Raw genomic sequence first — 13,194 nt, 5'->3', positions numbered from 1 at the left:
TATACAATGGTTGCTTTATTAGTCCATTTTCACATTGCTGATAAAGACATACCCAAGACTGGGAAGAAAAAGAGGTTTAATTGGACTTACAGTTCCACATGGCTGGGGAGGCCTCAGAATCATGGAGGGAGGCAAAAGGCACTTCTTACATGGCAGCAGCAAGAGAAAATGAGGAAGATGCAAAAGCGTAAACCTCTGATAAAACCATCAGATCTCATTAGACTCATTCACTACTACAAAAACAGTATGGGGGAACCACCCCCAGGATTCAAACTATCTCCCACCAGGTTTCTCCCACAATACATGGGAATTCTGGGAGTACAATTCAAGATGATATTTGGGTGGAGACAAAGCCAAACCATATCATTCTGCCCCTGGAACCTCCAAATCTCATGTCCTCACATTTCAAAACCAATCATGCCTTCCCAATAGTCCCTCCAAGTCTTAACTCATTTCAGCCTTAACTCAAAAGTCCTCAGTCCAAAGTCTCATCTGAGACAAGGCAAGTGCCTTCCACCTATGAGCCTGCAAAATCAAAAGCAAGCTAGTTACTTCCTAGATACAATGGGGGTACAATGTTGGGTAAATCTGTTCCAAATGGGAGAAATTGGCCAAAACAAAGGGATTACAAAGCCCATGCAAGTCTGAAACCCAGCAGGGCAGTTTAAAGCTTCAAAATGATCTCCTTTGACTCCAGGTCTCACATTCAGGTCATGCTGATGCAAAAGGTGGGTTCCCATAGTCTTCGGCAGCTCCACCCCTGTGGTTTTGCAGGGTAAGCTTCCCTCCTGGCTGCTTTCAGGTGCTGGCATTGAGTGTCTGTGGCTTTTCCAGGTGCATGGTGCAAGCTGCCAGTGGATCTACCATCCTGGGGTCTGCAGAATGGTGGCCCTCTTCTCAGAGCTCCACTAGGCAGTGCCCCAGTGGGGACTCTGTGTCAGGGCTCCAATCCCACATTTCCCTTCTGCACTGCCCTAGCAGAGGTTCTCCTTGAGGGCCCCTCCCCTGCAGCAAACTTCTGCCTGGGCATCCAAGCATTTCCATACTCCTCTGAAATCTAGGTGGAGGTTCCCAAATCTCAATTCTTGACTTCTGTGCACCCACAGACTCAACACCACATGGAAGCTGCCACAGCTAGGGGCGTCCACCCTCTGAAGCCACAGCCCAAGCTCTACATTGGCCCCTTTCAGTCATGGCTGGAGTGGCTGAAACACAGGGCACCAAGTCCCTAGGCTGCACACAGCATGGGGACCCTGGGCCTGGCCCATGAAACCACTTTTTCCTCCTTGGCCTCTGGGCCTGTGATGGGAGGGGCTGCTGTGAAGGTCTCTGACATGGCCTGGAGATATTTTCCCTATGGTCTTGGGGATCAACATTAGGCTCCTTGCTACTTATGCAAATTTCTGCAGCCAGCTTGAATTTTTCCTCAAAAAATGGGTTTTTCTTTTCTACTGCAGCATCAGGCTGTAAATTTTCTGAACTTTTATGCCCTGTTTCCCGTATAAAACTGAATGCCTTTTATAGTATCGAAGTCACCCCTTGTGTGCTTTGCTACTTAGAAATTTCTTCCACCAGACACGCTAAATCATCCCTCTCAAGTTCAAAGTTCCACAAATCTCTAGGGCAGGGGCAAAATGCCACCAGTCTCTTTGCTAAAACATAAGAGTCACCTTTGCTCCAGTTCCCAGCAAGTTTGTCATCTCCATCTGAGGCCACCTCAGCCTGGACCTTACTGTTCGTATCATTATCAGCATTTTGGGCAAAGCCATTCAACAAGTTTCTAGGAAGTTCCAAACTTTCCCAAATTTTCCTGTCATCTTCTGAGCCCTCCAAACTGTTCCAACCCTCTGTCTGTTACCCAGTTCCAAAGTCGCTTGCACATTTTCCGGTATCTTTTCAGCAATGCTCCACTCTACTGGTACCAATTTAGTATATTAGTCCGTTTTCACACTGCTGATAAAGACACACCCGAGACTGGGAAGAAAAAGAGGTTTCATTGGACTTACAGTTCCACATGGCTGGGGAGGCCTCAGAATCACAGTGGGAGGCAAAAGGCACTTCTTCTATGGCAACGGCAAGAGAGAATGAGAAGGAAGCAAAAGCGAAAACCCCTGATAAACCCATCAGATCTTATGAGACTTATTGACTATCAAGAGAATACCACAGGAAAGACCGGCCCCCGTGATTCAGTTACCTCTCCCTGGATCCCTCCCACAACACATGGGAATCCTGGGAGATATAATTCAAGTTGAGATTTGGGTGGGAACACAGCCACACCATACCAGCTGCTTTCTTACATAGAAAATTTCTAAATTATTGGAACATTACCCCCCCTGCCATTAGAGGAAAAATATACGGCAAATGCTGTATTCCTCAACATTAAATCCTAGAAATGGCAAAACATTAACCTCAACAAGCAGTTATTTAACAAGCTTATGTCCTATGAAACTAGCTCAAAATAAGCATAAAATCTGCAAAGTTAGAACACTGGATTAGGTTTTTAAAAATTGGTGCCAGATTAAACAAAATTCAACAGAAACCTTAAATTCAAACGTTGCCAAGCGAATCTATTTAAAAAGCAAGCCGGGCTGGGTGCGGTGGCTCATGCCTGTAATCCCAGCACTTTGGGAGGCTGGGGTGGGCAAATCATGAGGTCAGGAGATCAAGACCACCCTGGCCAACATGGTTTCACCATGATTACATGGCGGCACATGCCTGTAATCCCAGCTACTCAGGAGGCTGAGGCAGGAGAATCACTTGAACCCAGGAGGTGGAGGTTGCAGTAAGCTGAGATCGCGCCACTGCACTCCAGCCTGGTGACAGAGCTAGACTCCATCTCAAAAATAATAATAATAATTCAAAATGAATTATTATTCTGATTCTGTAAGTTTTTAGTCGGCTAACTCTGTGTAAGTGGCTTAATTGCTCTGCACCTCAATTTCTTTCTTTCTTTCTTTTTTTTTTTTTTTCAGCCTCCCAAAGTGCTGGGATTACAGGCGTGAGCCACCATGCCCGGCCTGTACCTCAATATCTTTATTTGTAAAATTTATAAAATGAGGAAAACAATCCCTATCCCCTAGGATTATAAAGATTAGTGATAATATTAAGTAAAACACACAGCACGGCACCTAGCAAATAGATGCTCAATAAACAGAGGATGTGTTGGCAATAGTTGTAGTAGCAAATGTTGCTGCTCTTGAAATTACTAAGAAAATATAAATTTTTACCACTCATGTGGAAAGGCAGGAAGTGGTATATTAATCCTTGACACATCTGATTCACAGGTCCCCGGCCAATTCTTGCAAAGGTCTTTCCACCATCTTTGTGCCTCTTCAATGACTCAATTCCTGAAATTGACAACACAAAAGGGCTGTTCACAAACAGGACAAATACCATGTGAACACACTGTCATTCAGTTGCAGCCACCCAGTCTCACTCCTCACCTGGTCTCCCTTTGACTGTATGAAGCTATCTCCTACACTCATCTCCAGCCCTGACTTCTACCCAGATTCACCCACATGTTTCTCCACTCCTTAGCTCAAGTTCAGCCACCAGGCCTGGTGGGCACCAAGACAGGCAGGCATGGCTGGATAGAGGGGAAGGTGGCTGGACCAAGAGTGCCTCAGAGAAGGGTCTGTGCTCCTTGCAGAGCAGTTTCCCTGTTCTACCTCAACTGGGCCTCAGCACATACAATCGCCATTGCATTATGACTCATACATAAGGCAAGTCATCTTTTAGGAAAGGAAACCAAAATTTGGAAATGAAACTAAGGTCAAGGAAGCCAAGAAACAGGGAACAGAGGCAAGAGGCAGAGAGGCTCATAGCCAGAGACCACAGGACTTGGTGCAAAGATCTGTTTCTAAAATGAGGGCCAAAATTCCTAAGTGTTAGAAAGGAAATTTTGATCTGGAAAACACTAAATTAAATAGCTTTCTGATGGCGATGCAAAGTTATGAATGACCTCTTCCCACTATGCAACACTTTCTCCGTTTACTGAACTTTTCTCCTGTTGTTTCTCTCCCGTATCATCTCCAGCATATCTTCACCTTATTCTCGCCTTGTCTCTGCTTTCCTACAAGAAGAGTCCTGACACACATTCAGCTTTCCCGGAAATGGAGTACTGTGGATATAAAGAGAAATAAAAATATGTTCGTCATGGATTTGAAGACCAAAGTTATCATGGAAATCTTCCACTGGGGGATAAGGTTGGAGTGGAAAGAAAATATAGAGTGAATTCATCTTGTTTATTTATATATCAATTCCTTCATTTATTTACAAATATCTATTGCCTGCTATGAACTAAGTATTGTTCCTAGAGTTGGGGATGGCCTGGTAGAAGAAACAGACAGAGTCCCTGTCTTCATGGAGCTCACATTCTAGCAAGGAGAAAAAAGACAGACAGTGGTGAGTACAATAAAGGAAATAAAGATGATAGGCAGCATGATGTCACAGGAATCAAGAATCATTTGGCATACTTAGTTTGAAACATCTATTAGTGATCTCACATAGCAATATCAAGTCTAGAGCAAGGAGAGAGAGCAGGACTGAAAATACAAATTTGACCATTGTCTACAAAGAGATGGGGAATGAGAGTAGAGTTAAGGGTGCTTGCAAGAAAATTTTAAGAATAAAATCTTTCAAAATCAAAGATACAAAGATGAACGAATATAATCTGTCTGTTATGAACTGAATGTTTGTGTCACCCCCAAATTCATGTTAGAATCCTAACCCCCAAAGTGATAGAATTAGGAGTTTGAGCCTTTGAGAGTTAATGAGGTCATGAGAATGGAGTCCTCATAAATGGGACTAGCGCCCTTAGTAAAAGGACCCCAGAGAATTCTCTCAGCCTCTTTCCACCATGGGAGGATATAAGAGGCAGGTAGTATACAACTCTCACCAGAACCCAACTATGCTGGCACCCTGATTTGAGACTTCCAACTTCCAGAAGTGTAAAAATATTTGTTGTTGATAAGCCACCCAGTTTATGGTATTTTGTTACAGGAGCCCAAACTAAGAAACTATTATAAGAAATGGTGCTTTATGCTCAAAGACGTTTATTGCAGTATTCTAATACCATTAATAAGTGGGAAACACTAAACGTCTGTTTGAGAGCAGTTGAATACTTTGTCACAATGAAATATTATTCAATAATTCAAAGTCTTTACTAAGACTTCTTGATAGAAAAGGGATACATTTATATTATAATGCTAAGTGATAAAAACTACAAACCTATCTATATAGCATGATAACGATATATTAAAAATATGTATAAAAAAAGAACAGGACAGCTCCTTGAAAGGCTGAGTCAGAAGAATCACTTGAATGGGGAGGCAGAGGTTGCAGTGAGCTGAGATTGTGCTACTGCACTCTGAACAGGCGACAGACAGAGACTCTATCTCAAAAAAAAAAAAAAAAAAAAAGAACAGGAGAAATTACATAAAAGGGTAACCATAGTCTTTTTCTTTTTCTTTTTTTTTTAGTCTTTTCTATATTGTCTACAATTCCCATTTTATTAATCAGCTTAGGCTAGGCTGATGGTGAGGCAACAAAAATTGCTGGACATCTCAATGGCTTAACACATAAAATTTATCTCTCACCCAAAGTCAGCTGTAAGTCAGGTGTAGTAGATGATAAAAGATAACCATTATTAATACTTTCCTGCTCTGTGGCATATGCTATTCACTGCACTAATAGTAAGAGTCTAATTCCCCTCCCTTTGAACCTGAACTGGCCTTAGTGACTTGCCTTGACCAACAGAACATGGCAGCAGTGATGTTCCAGGACATCCAGGGGTAGCTTGTAAGAAGCTTTTTGAATCCCATCTAGGTCTCTTGGAATACTCACTCTTGGGGTGCATCTGGTAGGAACCCAGAACCCATGCAGTGAAACTCTAAAGCCACATAGGTGCTCCAATTGACAGCTTCCTTACACCCAGTCAATCGCCAGCATTAATTCCAGCCAGATGAATGAGCCGTTTTGGAGATCCAGCTCTGATGAGTTGTTAGGGGGACTGCAACTGCAGTCAACACCTGACTGCAATCAGATGAAAGACCCAAGCAAGAACCGCCCAGCTTAGCCCAGTCAGCTGACACAGAATCATAAGAGATAATAGTAAATTGTTGCTTGAAACTACTACGTTTTGGGGGGGTTGAACACACGGAAATCAGTAACCAGATCATCTGCTGGTTCTCCAAAGCAGCTGACATTCATGCAGTGACTCAATGATCCAGGCTGCTTTGTTCTTACACCTCCACCATCTTAATATCCGGCCTTCACTATCACTCTGAAGGAGAAGAGAGAACTGAAAGTTTGCATGGGAATTTTTGCTGCCTTGGCCCGGAAGAGACACATGTCATTTTTGTCCACAGCCAAGTCATACGGCCTAACTAAAAGGCAAGCTAAGAAATGCAGTCTTCCTGCACCCAGGAAGGAGAAAAATGATACACTGGTGAACAGTGGTAATGTCTGTCAAGGCTGTGCATTGCTTTCACTTTTTAATTGTGAAATATTCCAAACATAACAAAAGTGCAATGCCTAAAATAACAGGCATTCATCTACTCACTATCCAGACATCTAACTTGTACAACCACACACACACAAAGCTTTATTTGTAAAAAGATTATTGGATATTAAATATCCCTGGAGAGCTTTCTGTGGATGTTGAGTGATAATTGCTGACTAAAGTCTTTCAAAGATTTCAAGTTCAGACTCTTTAAAATCTACTCTCACTCCTCAGCCCGCCTTTCCAGGGACCTCACAGTTTTTCTACCAGTACATTCAATAGACAGTGTTGGTATTTTTTGCCTCCTTGCGACCATTTACTCTTTCTAAAACAACATCCTAATTTTTCTTTGCATAACCATTCAACCTCACTCTTAGCAAGACAAGCATAATCTGGATGGGATTAATTCCCCTGTAACTCCAGTGATGAGCTGATCTATGCTCTGCAGGGTAACCTATGCTCCTGGATACAGCCACCAGTCCCATTAGCATAAAGCCCAGGAATTTATCTGACATCTGAGAGCAGAGAGTTTCTCTCTCTTGCTGACATGAACAAGGAATCATATGATCCCAGGACTGTTGGCATCTGCTTTGGGACTGTGAAGGAAGACTGCCCTAGGATGCAGTTCATACAGTGGAAGCCAGAACAGAGAGAGGAAAAAAACAAGATCCTTAATCAAGCCTTTAGAGCCTGAACTACCTCCGGACTTTTTAGGTGAGACCATGAATTCTTTTCATTGTTTAAATCAGCGTAAGTTGGGTTTTCTGTTGATTTCAACCAAGGCTTCTAACTAATAAGTGCCAACGCAATAATCCAGTCACACAGTCACTTTCAGTTCTCTTAAATACATGTACTTTTTACTTCAAAATATGGTTAAACTCATCCTTCAATGTGGTTAGGCTGGGCACAGTGGCTCACACCTGTAATTCCAGCACTTTGGAAGGCAGAGGCAGGAGGATCACTTGAGTGCAGAAATTCAAGACCAGCCTGAGCAACACAGCAAGACCCTGTCTCTAAAAAAAGAAAAATTCGCTGGTTGTGTTGGCATGCACCTGTAGTCCCAGCTACTTGGGGAGATGAGGAGGGAGGATCGCTTGAGCCCAAGAGACTGAGGCTATAGTGAGCCATCATAGCACCACTGAACTCCAGCCTGGATGACAGAGCAAGATCCTGTCTCAAACAAAACAAAACAAAAAAGTAGCGAGTATAGTCATTTGTAAAAAGCATGATCCAGGCCCCAATGATCATGGCTGAAGAATAAATCACCCTCTGCAGAATCTAGAAAAAAAAAAAAAACTTAAAAACTGAGAATATTCCAGATTTCCAGCTGATAAGCATTCCTTAAGCGTTGACTTGTAGACATCTGTCACTTTTTTTGTTTGTTTTTTGTTTTTTTGAGATGGAGTTTCGCTCTTTCACCCAGGCTGGAGTTCAGTGGTGCGATCTCGGCTCACTGCAACCTCCGCCTGCCGGTTTCAAGCAATTCTTCCGCCTCAGCGCCCCAGGTAGCTGGGATTACAGGCACGTGCCACCACACCCGGCTAATTTGTGCGTTTTTAGTAGAGACGGGTTTTCACTGTGTTGGCCAGGCTGGTCTCTAACTCCTGACCTCAGGGGATCCGCCCGCCTCAGCCTCCCAAAGTGCTGGGATTACAGGCGTGAGCCCCGCGCGACGGACATGTGTCATCATAGGGCATCTGCCTGAACAAGTGGGCAGCTCTCATACTCTGAGGTCCAACCTCCTTAGAACTATCTGCCAAGAAGTCATATTTGGAGCAGCTGAAAAGAAACCTTGAAGCTGCGTAAAGACCCTCATCCGAGGTCTGACAGCTCATGTATGTGAAATATGTGGATAGAAAAGCCTCCGCTGAGTCAAAGTTATGCTTGTAACTTCCCGATGCGGTCATTTGAATGGAGAAGTGTGTGTTCTTCCGAGTATGTGCAACAGAACTCCAACCCATGTGGCCAAGTCAACTGGAGAAAGTTTCAAGGATTGAAAAAAAAGAAAAAGAAAAAGAAGGGAAATGGAGAAACAGTTTTCAATCAGAGAAGCAAGACTCTTCCTTCTCCTGTTATAACTCTCTCATCTTCTCACCACATTTGAACAGCTAGAGAAGTCTCCAAGAAATGATAATATAACATTTAAAAGTTGCCAAGGGAATGCCTTCCAGAAATAGCACAGTAAGTGGAACATGTGGTTTGCAGTCATCTCAGTCATACAAATCCATCTTTTCTTGGGTCACTATAATTTTTCCCTCTCTCCTTCCTAAAAAAGACCCTTCAGCCTTCTTGGTGCTGACAAATATTGAGGTGTTCAAGACAAACTTTGTAGACTCCAGTAGAAATAATGAATGAATTAGATTCATTAAACATAAAAAGAATTTTTGAAGAGTTGGCAATTTGCCAAGTTGAGTACATGATTTGCTTGGCCCTTCAAATGCAAGACTATCTCAATAGATACTTTTGTGTGTGTGTGTGTGTTTTGTTTTGTTTGTTTGTTTGTTTTTTGAAACAGTCTCACTCTACCCCAGGCTGGAGTGTAGTGGCGTGATAGCTCACTGCAACCTCCACCTCTCAGATTCAAGTGATTCACCTGCCTAAGCCTCCGGGGTAGCTGGGATTACAAGCACCTGCCACCACGCCTGGCTAATTTCAAGACACTTTCACATATTCTTTTCTGCAGATCTCAGGAGAACATTTATATTAGCTTATTTTTCATTTCAGATCTAATTTGAAGCACTGGTATCAAAGTCCATTTTATAAATCTCAGTGATATGTTAAAGAAAACCATACCTGCCTTTTTTGTTGATGTTGCTATTTTAATCTCACAGAAAGAAAAATATAGGAAAAGGAAAGAACATAATTATCACCTGTATATACCGGGTGAATGAAAGAGATTATAGAACAGTGGTAGAAAATATATACAGAAAGTCAGCAAGATGACTCATAAGTACAGCCTCTGAAATAGCTCAGCTTTTGTATACAGTGTGACAGATCTGCCAACAACTAACTAATGTAATAGAATAATGAATCACTTGGGACTAAAGTTATTTAAAAGTTCCTGTGAAGTACACCTCCACAGGCAGTTCCAGAAAATGCCATTGACTTTCAGCAAACATGGCTTTTGGCATAAGGGGGGAATCACAAGAAAGTCACCTACTGGTAAACTCACAGCACCAGCTGCTTTTGCAGTCTTGTGGGCCTCCCTCACATTCGCCTCCACCTGCCTGTCAGGGAATCGCTGGAGTTCAGTGATTAAACTCCCGGGACCATGCCTCTGGCTAAGGGCAAGGTACCCACTCCCCATCCTTCTCCTTTCTTCTCTTGTGCAAGCTCAGGCCACTTAGGGCCCTTCTCTCTTTAAAGCCAACACCATTCATTTTTTGTTTGTTTGTTTTTGAGACGGAGTCTCTCTGTCCCCCAGGCTGGAGGGCACTTGCCACCTCAGCTCACCACAATCTCTCTGCCTCTTGGGTTCATGTGATTCTTGCCACTGTCACTCATCATATCTCTGGCTTCACTTCTCTAGTCCAAGGGTGGAGGTACAGATTGCTTGTTCAACGCAGTCTTTGCTCTTCCCAAACAAAAGCACTTATTTCCTTTCCCGACTAAGCCTTCACTGCAGATGACCTCAGGAAGGCAAGCAGGGAAAGAAGAGTCAATGCAGGAAGGCTCAGGGCTTAAGAAATCCCACCAAGTTCTCACCTTCCAGGACCTGGATACAATTCCTGACCCCTGGGAGGTCCCGCAGACTCTGTGTAGTCCACACCTCACTGTATCATAAGCTCTGAGGTCTCCTCTCCCTGGGATGGGGATGGGGCAGAGTTGATCATTCCTCCATGAGGCCTCCCTCCCAGCAATTAAACCTGCAGCTCCAGTGGGGACTGAATGGTGAGTCAGCTACTATCCCCTCTGGCACCATTTGTCTGAAGTAAATAATTTAATTTCCGAAGGCCCCTAGACTGGATGACACATCTTTTTTAAGTATTCCCTATTCCATAGAGAAATTATTCTCTCCAGGCTTTTCCTCACACTCCCCACAAAAAATCAGACTAAAGTCAGGCCGCCAGGTTTCCAGCCCTTCCTCTGCCACTTGCTTGCAACCTGCGTGACCTCCGGCACATCACTGAACTTCAGTCCGTCTCAGTTTCCTCACCTGTAGGACTGTGGTGGTCTCAAAGAGATCATTACTCAGCACAGACCCTGGTATACAGTAAGAATTAACACCAGGAGTCTTGTCAATATCTGCTGGCCAGGATCCAGCACCTAAGGGGGCAATGCCTGGCCTGGCAGTGGGCCATCTGGACTTTGCTCCAGCATGGCAGCTGGCATCCATTCAGATTGGTCAGCCCATGGGACATCCTGGTTGCTAAACATTTTTAATCTTAGTGCTATTTGTTTTTAATCTTAATGTTTGTACTGTGTGTGCTAAAAGCAAAGTCACACAGAGGAATATATACTAATGGGTCATCAAAGCATTGGGGAGGAGAGAGAGGAATCTGCAGAAGCATGGAGGGATGGGAGGGAGGAGGACGGCAAGGTGTCTTTTGTCTGCAACATGGTAGGCAAACAGGATCTTAATGGCTTATGGTGTAACAAAGAAGTGCAGGGAAGACTGTTGTGTTAGTTTCCTGTGGCTGCCGGAACAGATTGTCACAAACTGAATGGCTTAAAGACAACAGAAATCGACTGTCTCATAGTTTTAGACGCCAGAAGGTTCAAGCTCTCTCTGAAGGCTCCAGGAGAGAATCCTTCCTTGCCTTTCTAGCTTCTGGTGACTCTAGGAGTTCACTGGCTTGTGTCAGTGGAGCTCCAGTCTCCCCTGTGTGTCTCTGCGTCTTCAATCTCCTCTGCCTTTCTCTTATAAGGACACCTGTCACTAGATTAGCGCCCACCCTAAACCCATGATGATCTTATCTTGAGACCTTTCATGTCATTGTATCTGCAAAGAACGGCTTTTGAAGTAAGGTTGAATCACAGGTTCTGGGGGTTCAGACTTGAACATATATTTCTGGGGACCACTATTCAACCCATTACAATTATATACAAAAGCAGAGGCCTTTGCACACTTAATATTTAACTTAAGCACATCAGCAAAGCCCCTTTGGCCATGTAAAATAGCATAATCAGGTTCCAAGGATTAGGAGGTGGACATCTTTGAGGGGCCATTATTCTGTCCGCCGTAGTTGGAAGCATGGAATTCTTTCTAAGAGCAGTAGGAATCAATGGGAGGTTTTAAGCAGGGGAGTGAAACCAGCAGAATCAGGATGCAAAAGCAGAAGAATCATACTGGAAGCAGGGACAAAAGGCTTATCCATAGTTGGAGGATACAAAGTGAACATAGGAGCCCGCTAAACGGTATTTTAAAACTGACGTAATATATGGTCATGTGTATGATAATGGTAAATAATATGTTTTTATTGTTTCACAGTCTGGGCTTGGTCTTTCTCAATTAATCCTCTGAGGTTTTTATAAGGTCCTGAGTTCCAGGACCCCTTTGGTTATTGTTAGAAGTGGACAGCTGGCCATGATGGATCCCAGATGACTATTTTGGTCAAGATACTGGTGCCCACGATGAGCAAGCAGGTGTGCGAGTGCCTGAAGGCATGCTGCTTTGGCAGGCACATTTCCACAACACCTTACCAAGGCACTACCTACACGAGCAAGATGCTGGAACCATCTCAAGAACAAGCAAATGGCTAAACAGCAAGAGGAAAGAATGTCATCAAACTATAATCCAGGAATGTGCAGTATGTGGCTTCTTGGAAACATTTTATAAACACCAAGTAAAAAGAGTGCACAGAATCGATCATACTGAGATGACGCGTGTATTTAAAGGATACATATGTCAGTAAGGATTTGAATAGAGTTTTATATTTTCTGTGATGTTTGTGAAGTGTATTCCAACCTGTCTGTGCTTCTGGCAACAGCTTCCTGTCTCTGATCTTGCATTGAGTTGCTCAGAATTGCCTGGAATGCCTTCCAATGACTCCTTTCGGTTTGCCTCTTTTTGCTCCTGCTGTCTTCACTGGTCTTCTAATCTCATCCCTCCCTGCTTCATCTTTCCCTACCTACCTCAATGCTATTTGTTAAAATAAAAGTCTTGAGTTTTCTGGCTACCCCTGGCTGCACTGGGTGTCTCGGCTTCCCTGTCATAAGTGTGGGTAAGAACCTCTGGCTTCCTGCCCAGGCCTTTAGGGTCAATCGAGCCAGGCCAGCCCACCAGGCTTCACCTCCAAGCAGGGGATCAGAGAGTTGGGATAATAATTCCTTTCTAGCAATGCATCGCTTGGAGAAGGTACAAGTGATTTACCAATCAGCATAGGAAAGACTGCATTCAGCCAGAACTTTTCCATAGCAACAGAAATCTTGGAGCGGACTCTGAATTGTGGGGTCCGGAAAGGACATTATCCAATAACACCTTGATGGAGCAAAATAAAGGGGGGAGGCAAATTTTCCTTCAGGAGATTGGATAGCAACATGGTTCTAATGTAGAATTATCCATTATATCAATTTAACAGTTACAGAGGAGGCAGAACATAAAAATTTAAAAGCACAGACTCTGGGCCCGGATTTTCTGGATTCAAATCCCAGCTTTGCTACTTACTGGCTGTTGTTTTTGAATCAGTGGCTTAACTTCTCTTTATCTTTGTGGCTGCTACACCTCCACAATCAGGGTAAGAATAGTATCT

At 43.5% G+C, this 13,194-nt stretch overlaps 1 protein-coding gene across 11 annotated transcripts in view; it reads right to left on the bottom strand.

Annotated features, from left to right (window-relative positions):
* The window catches only part of NDUFAF6 (NADH:ubiquinone oxidoreductase complex assembly factor 6), a 229,585-nt gene continuing 216,391 nt past the window's right edge, over nt 1–13,194 (bottom strand). For 9 of the 11 annotated variants that reach the window (XM_073018223.1, XM_073018219.1, XM_073018218.1 and 6 more), the window contains 2 exons: nt 4,047–4,120; nt 1–3,347 (listed from right to left, as the gene is read on the bottom strand). In XM_073018223.1, the coding sequence (XP_072874324.1) occupies nt 4,048–4,120 (73 nt within the window). In that variant the 3' untranslated portion in view covers nt 1–3,347; nt 4,047. Of the gene's footprint in view, nt 3,348–3,999; nt 4,121–13,194 lie in introns of all 11 variants that reach the window. The other 2 variants (XR_012093731.1, XM_038000267.2) reach the window with 2 other exon arrangements.

The sequence above is a fragment of the Chlorocebus sabaeus genome, chromosome 8 (genome assembly GCF_047675955.1).
Source record: "Chlorocebus sabaeus isolate Y175 chromosome 8, mChlSab1.0.hap1, whole genome shotgun sequence".
NCBI classification, from domain to species: domain Eukaryota; kingdom Metazoa; phylum Chordata; class Mammalia; order Primates; family Cercopithecidae; genus Chlorocebus; species Chlorocebus sabaeus.
Note: the sequence above shows the minus strand (reverse complement) of the source record. Positions and strands in the feature narration are given on the sequence as shown.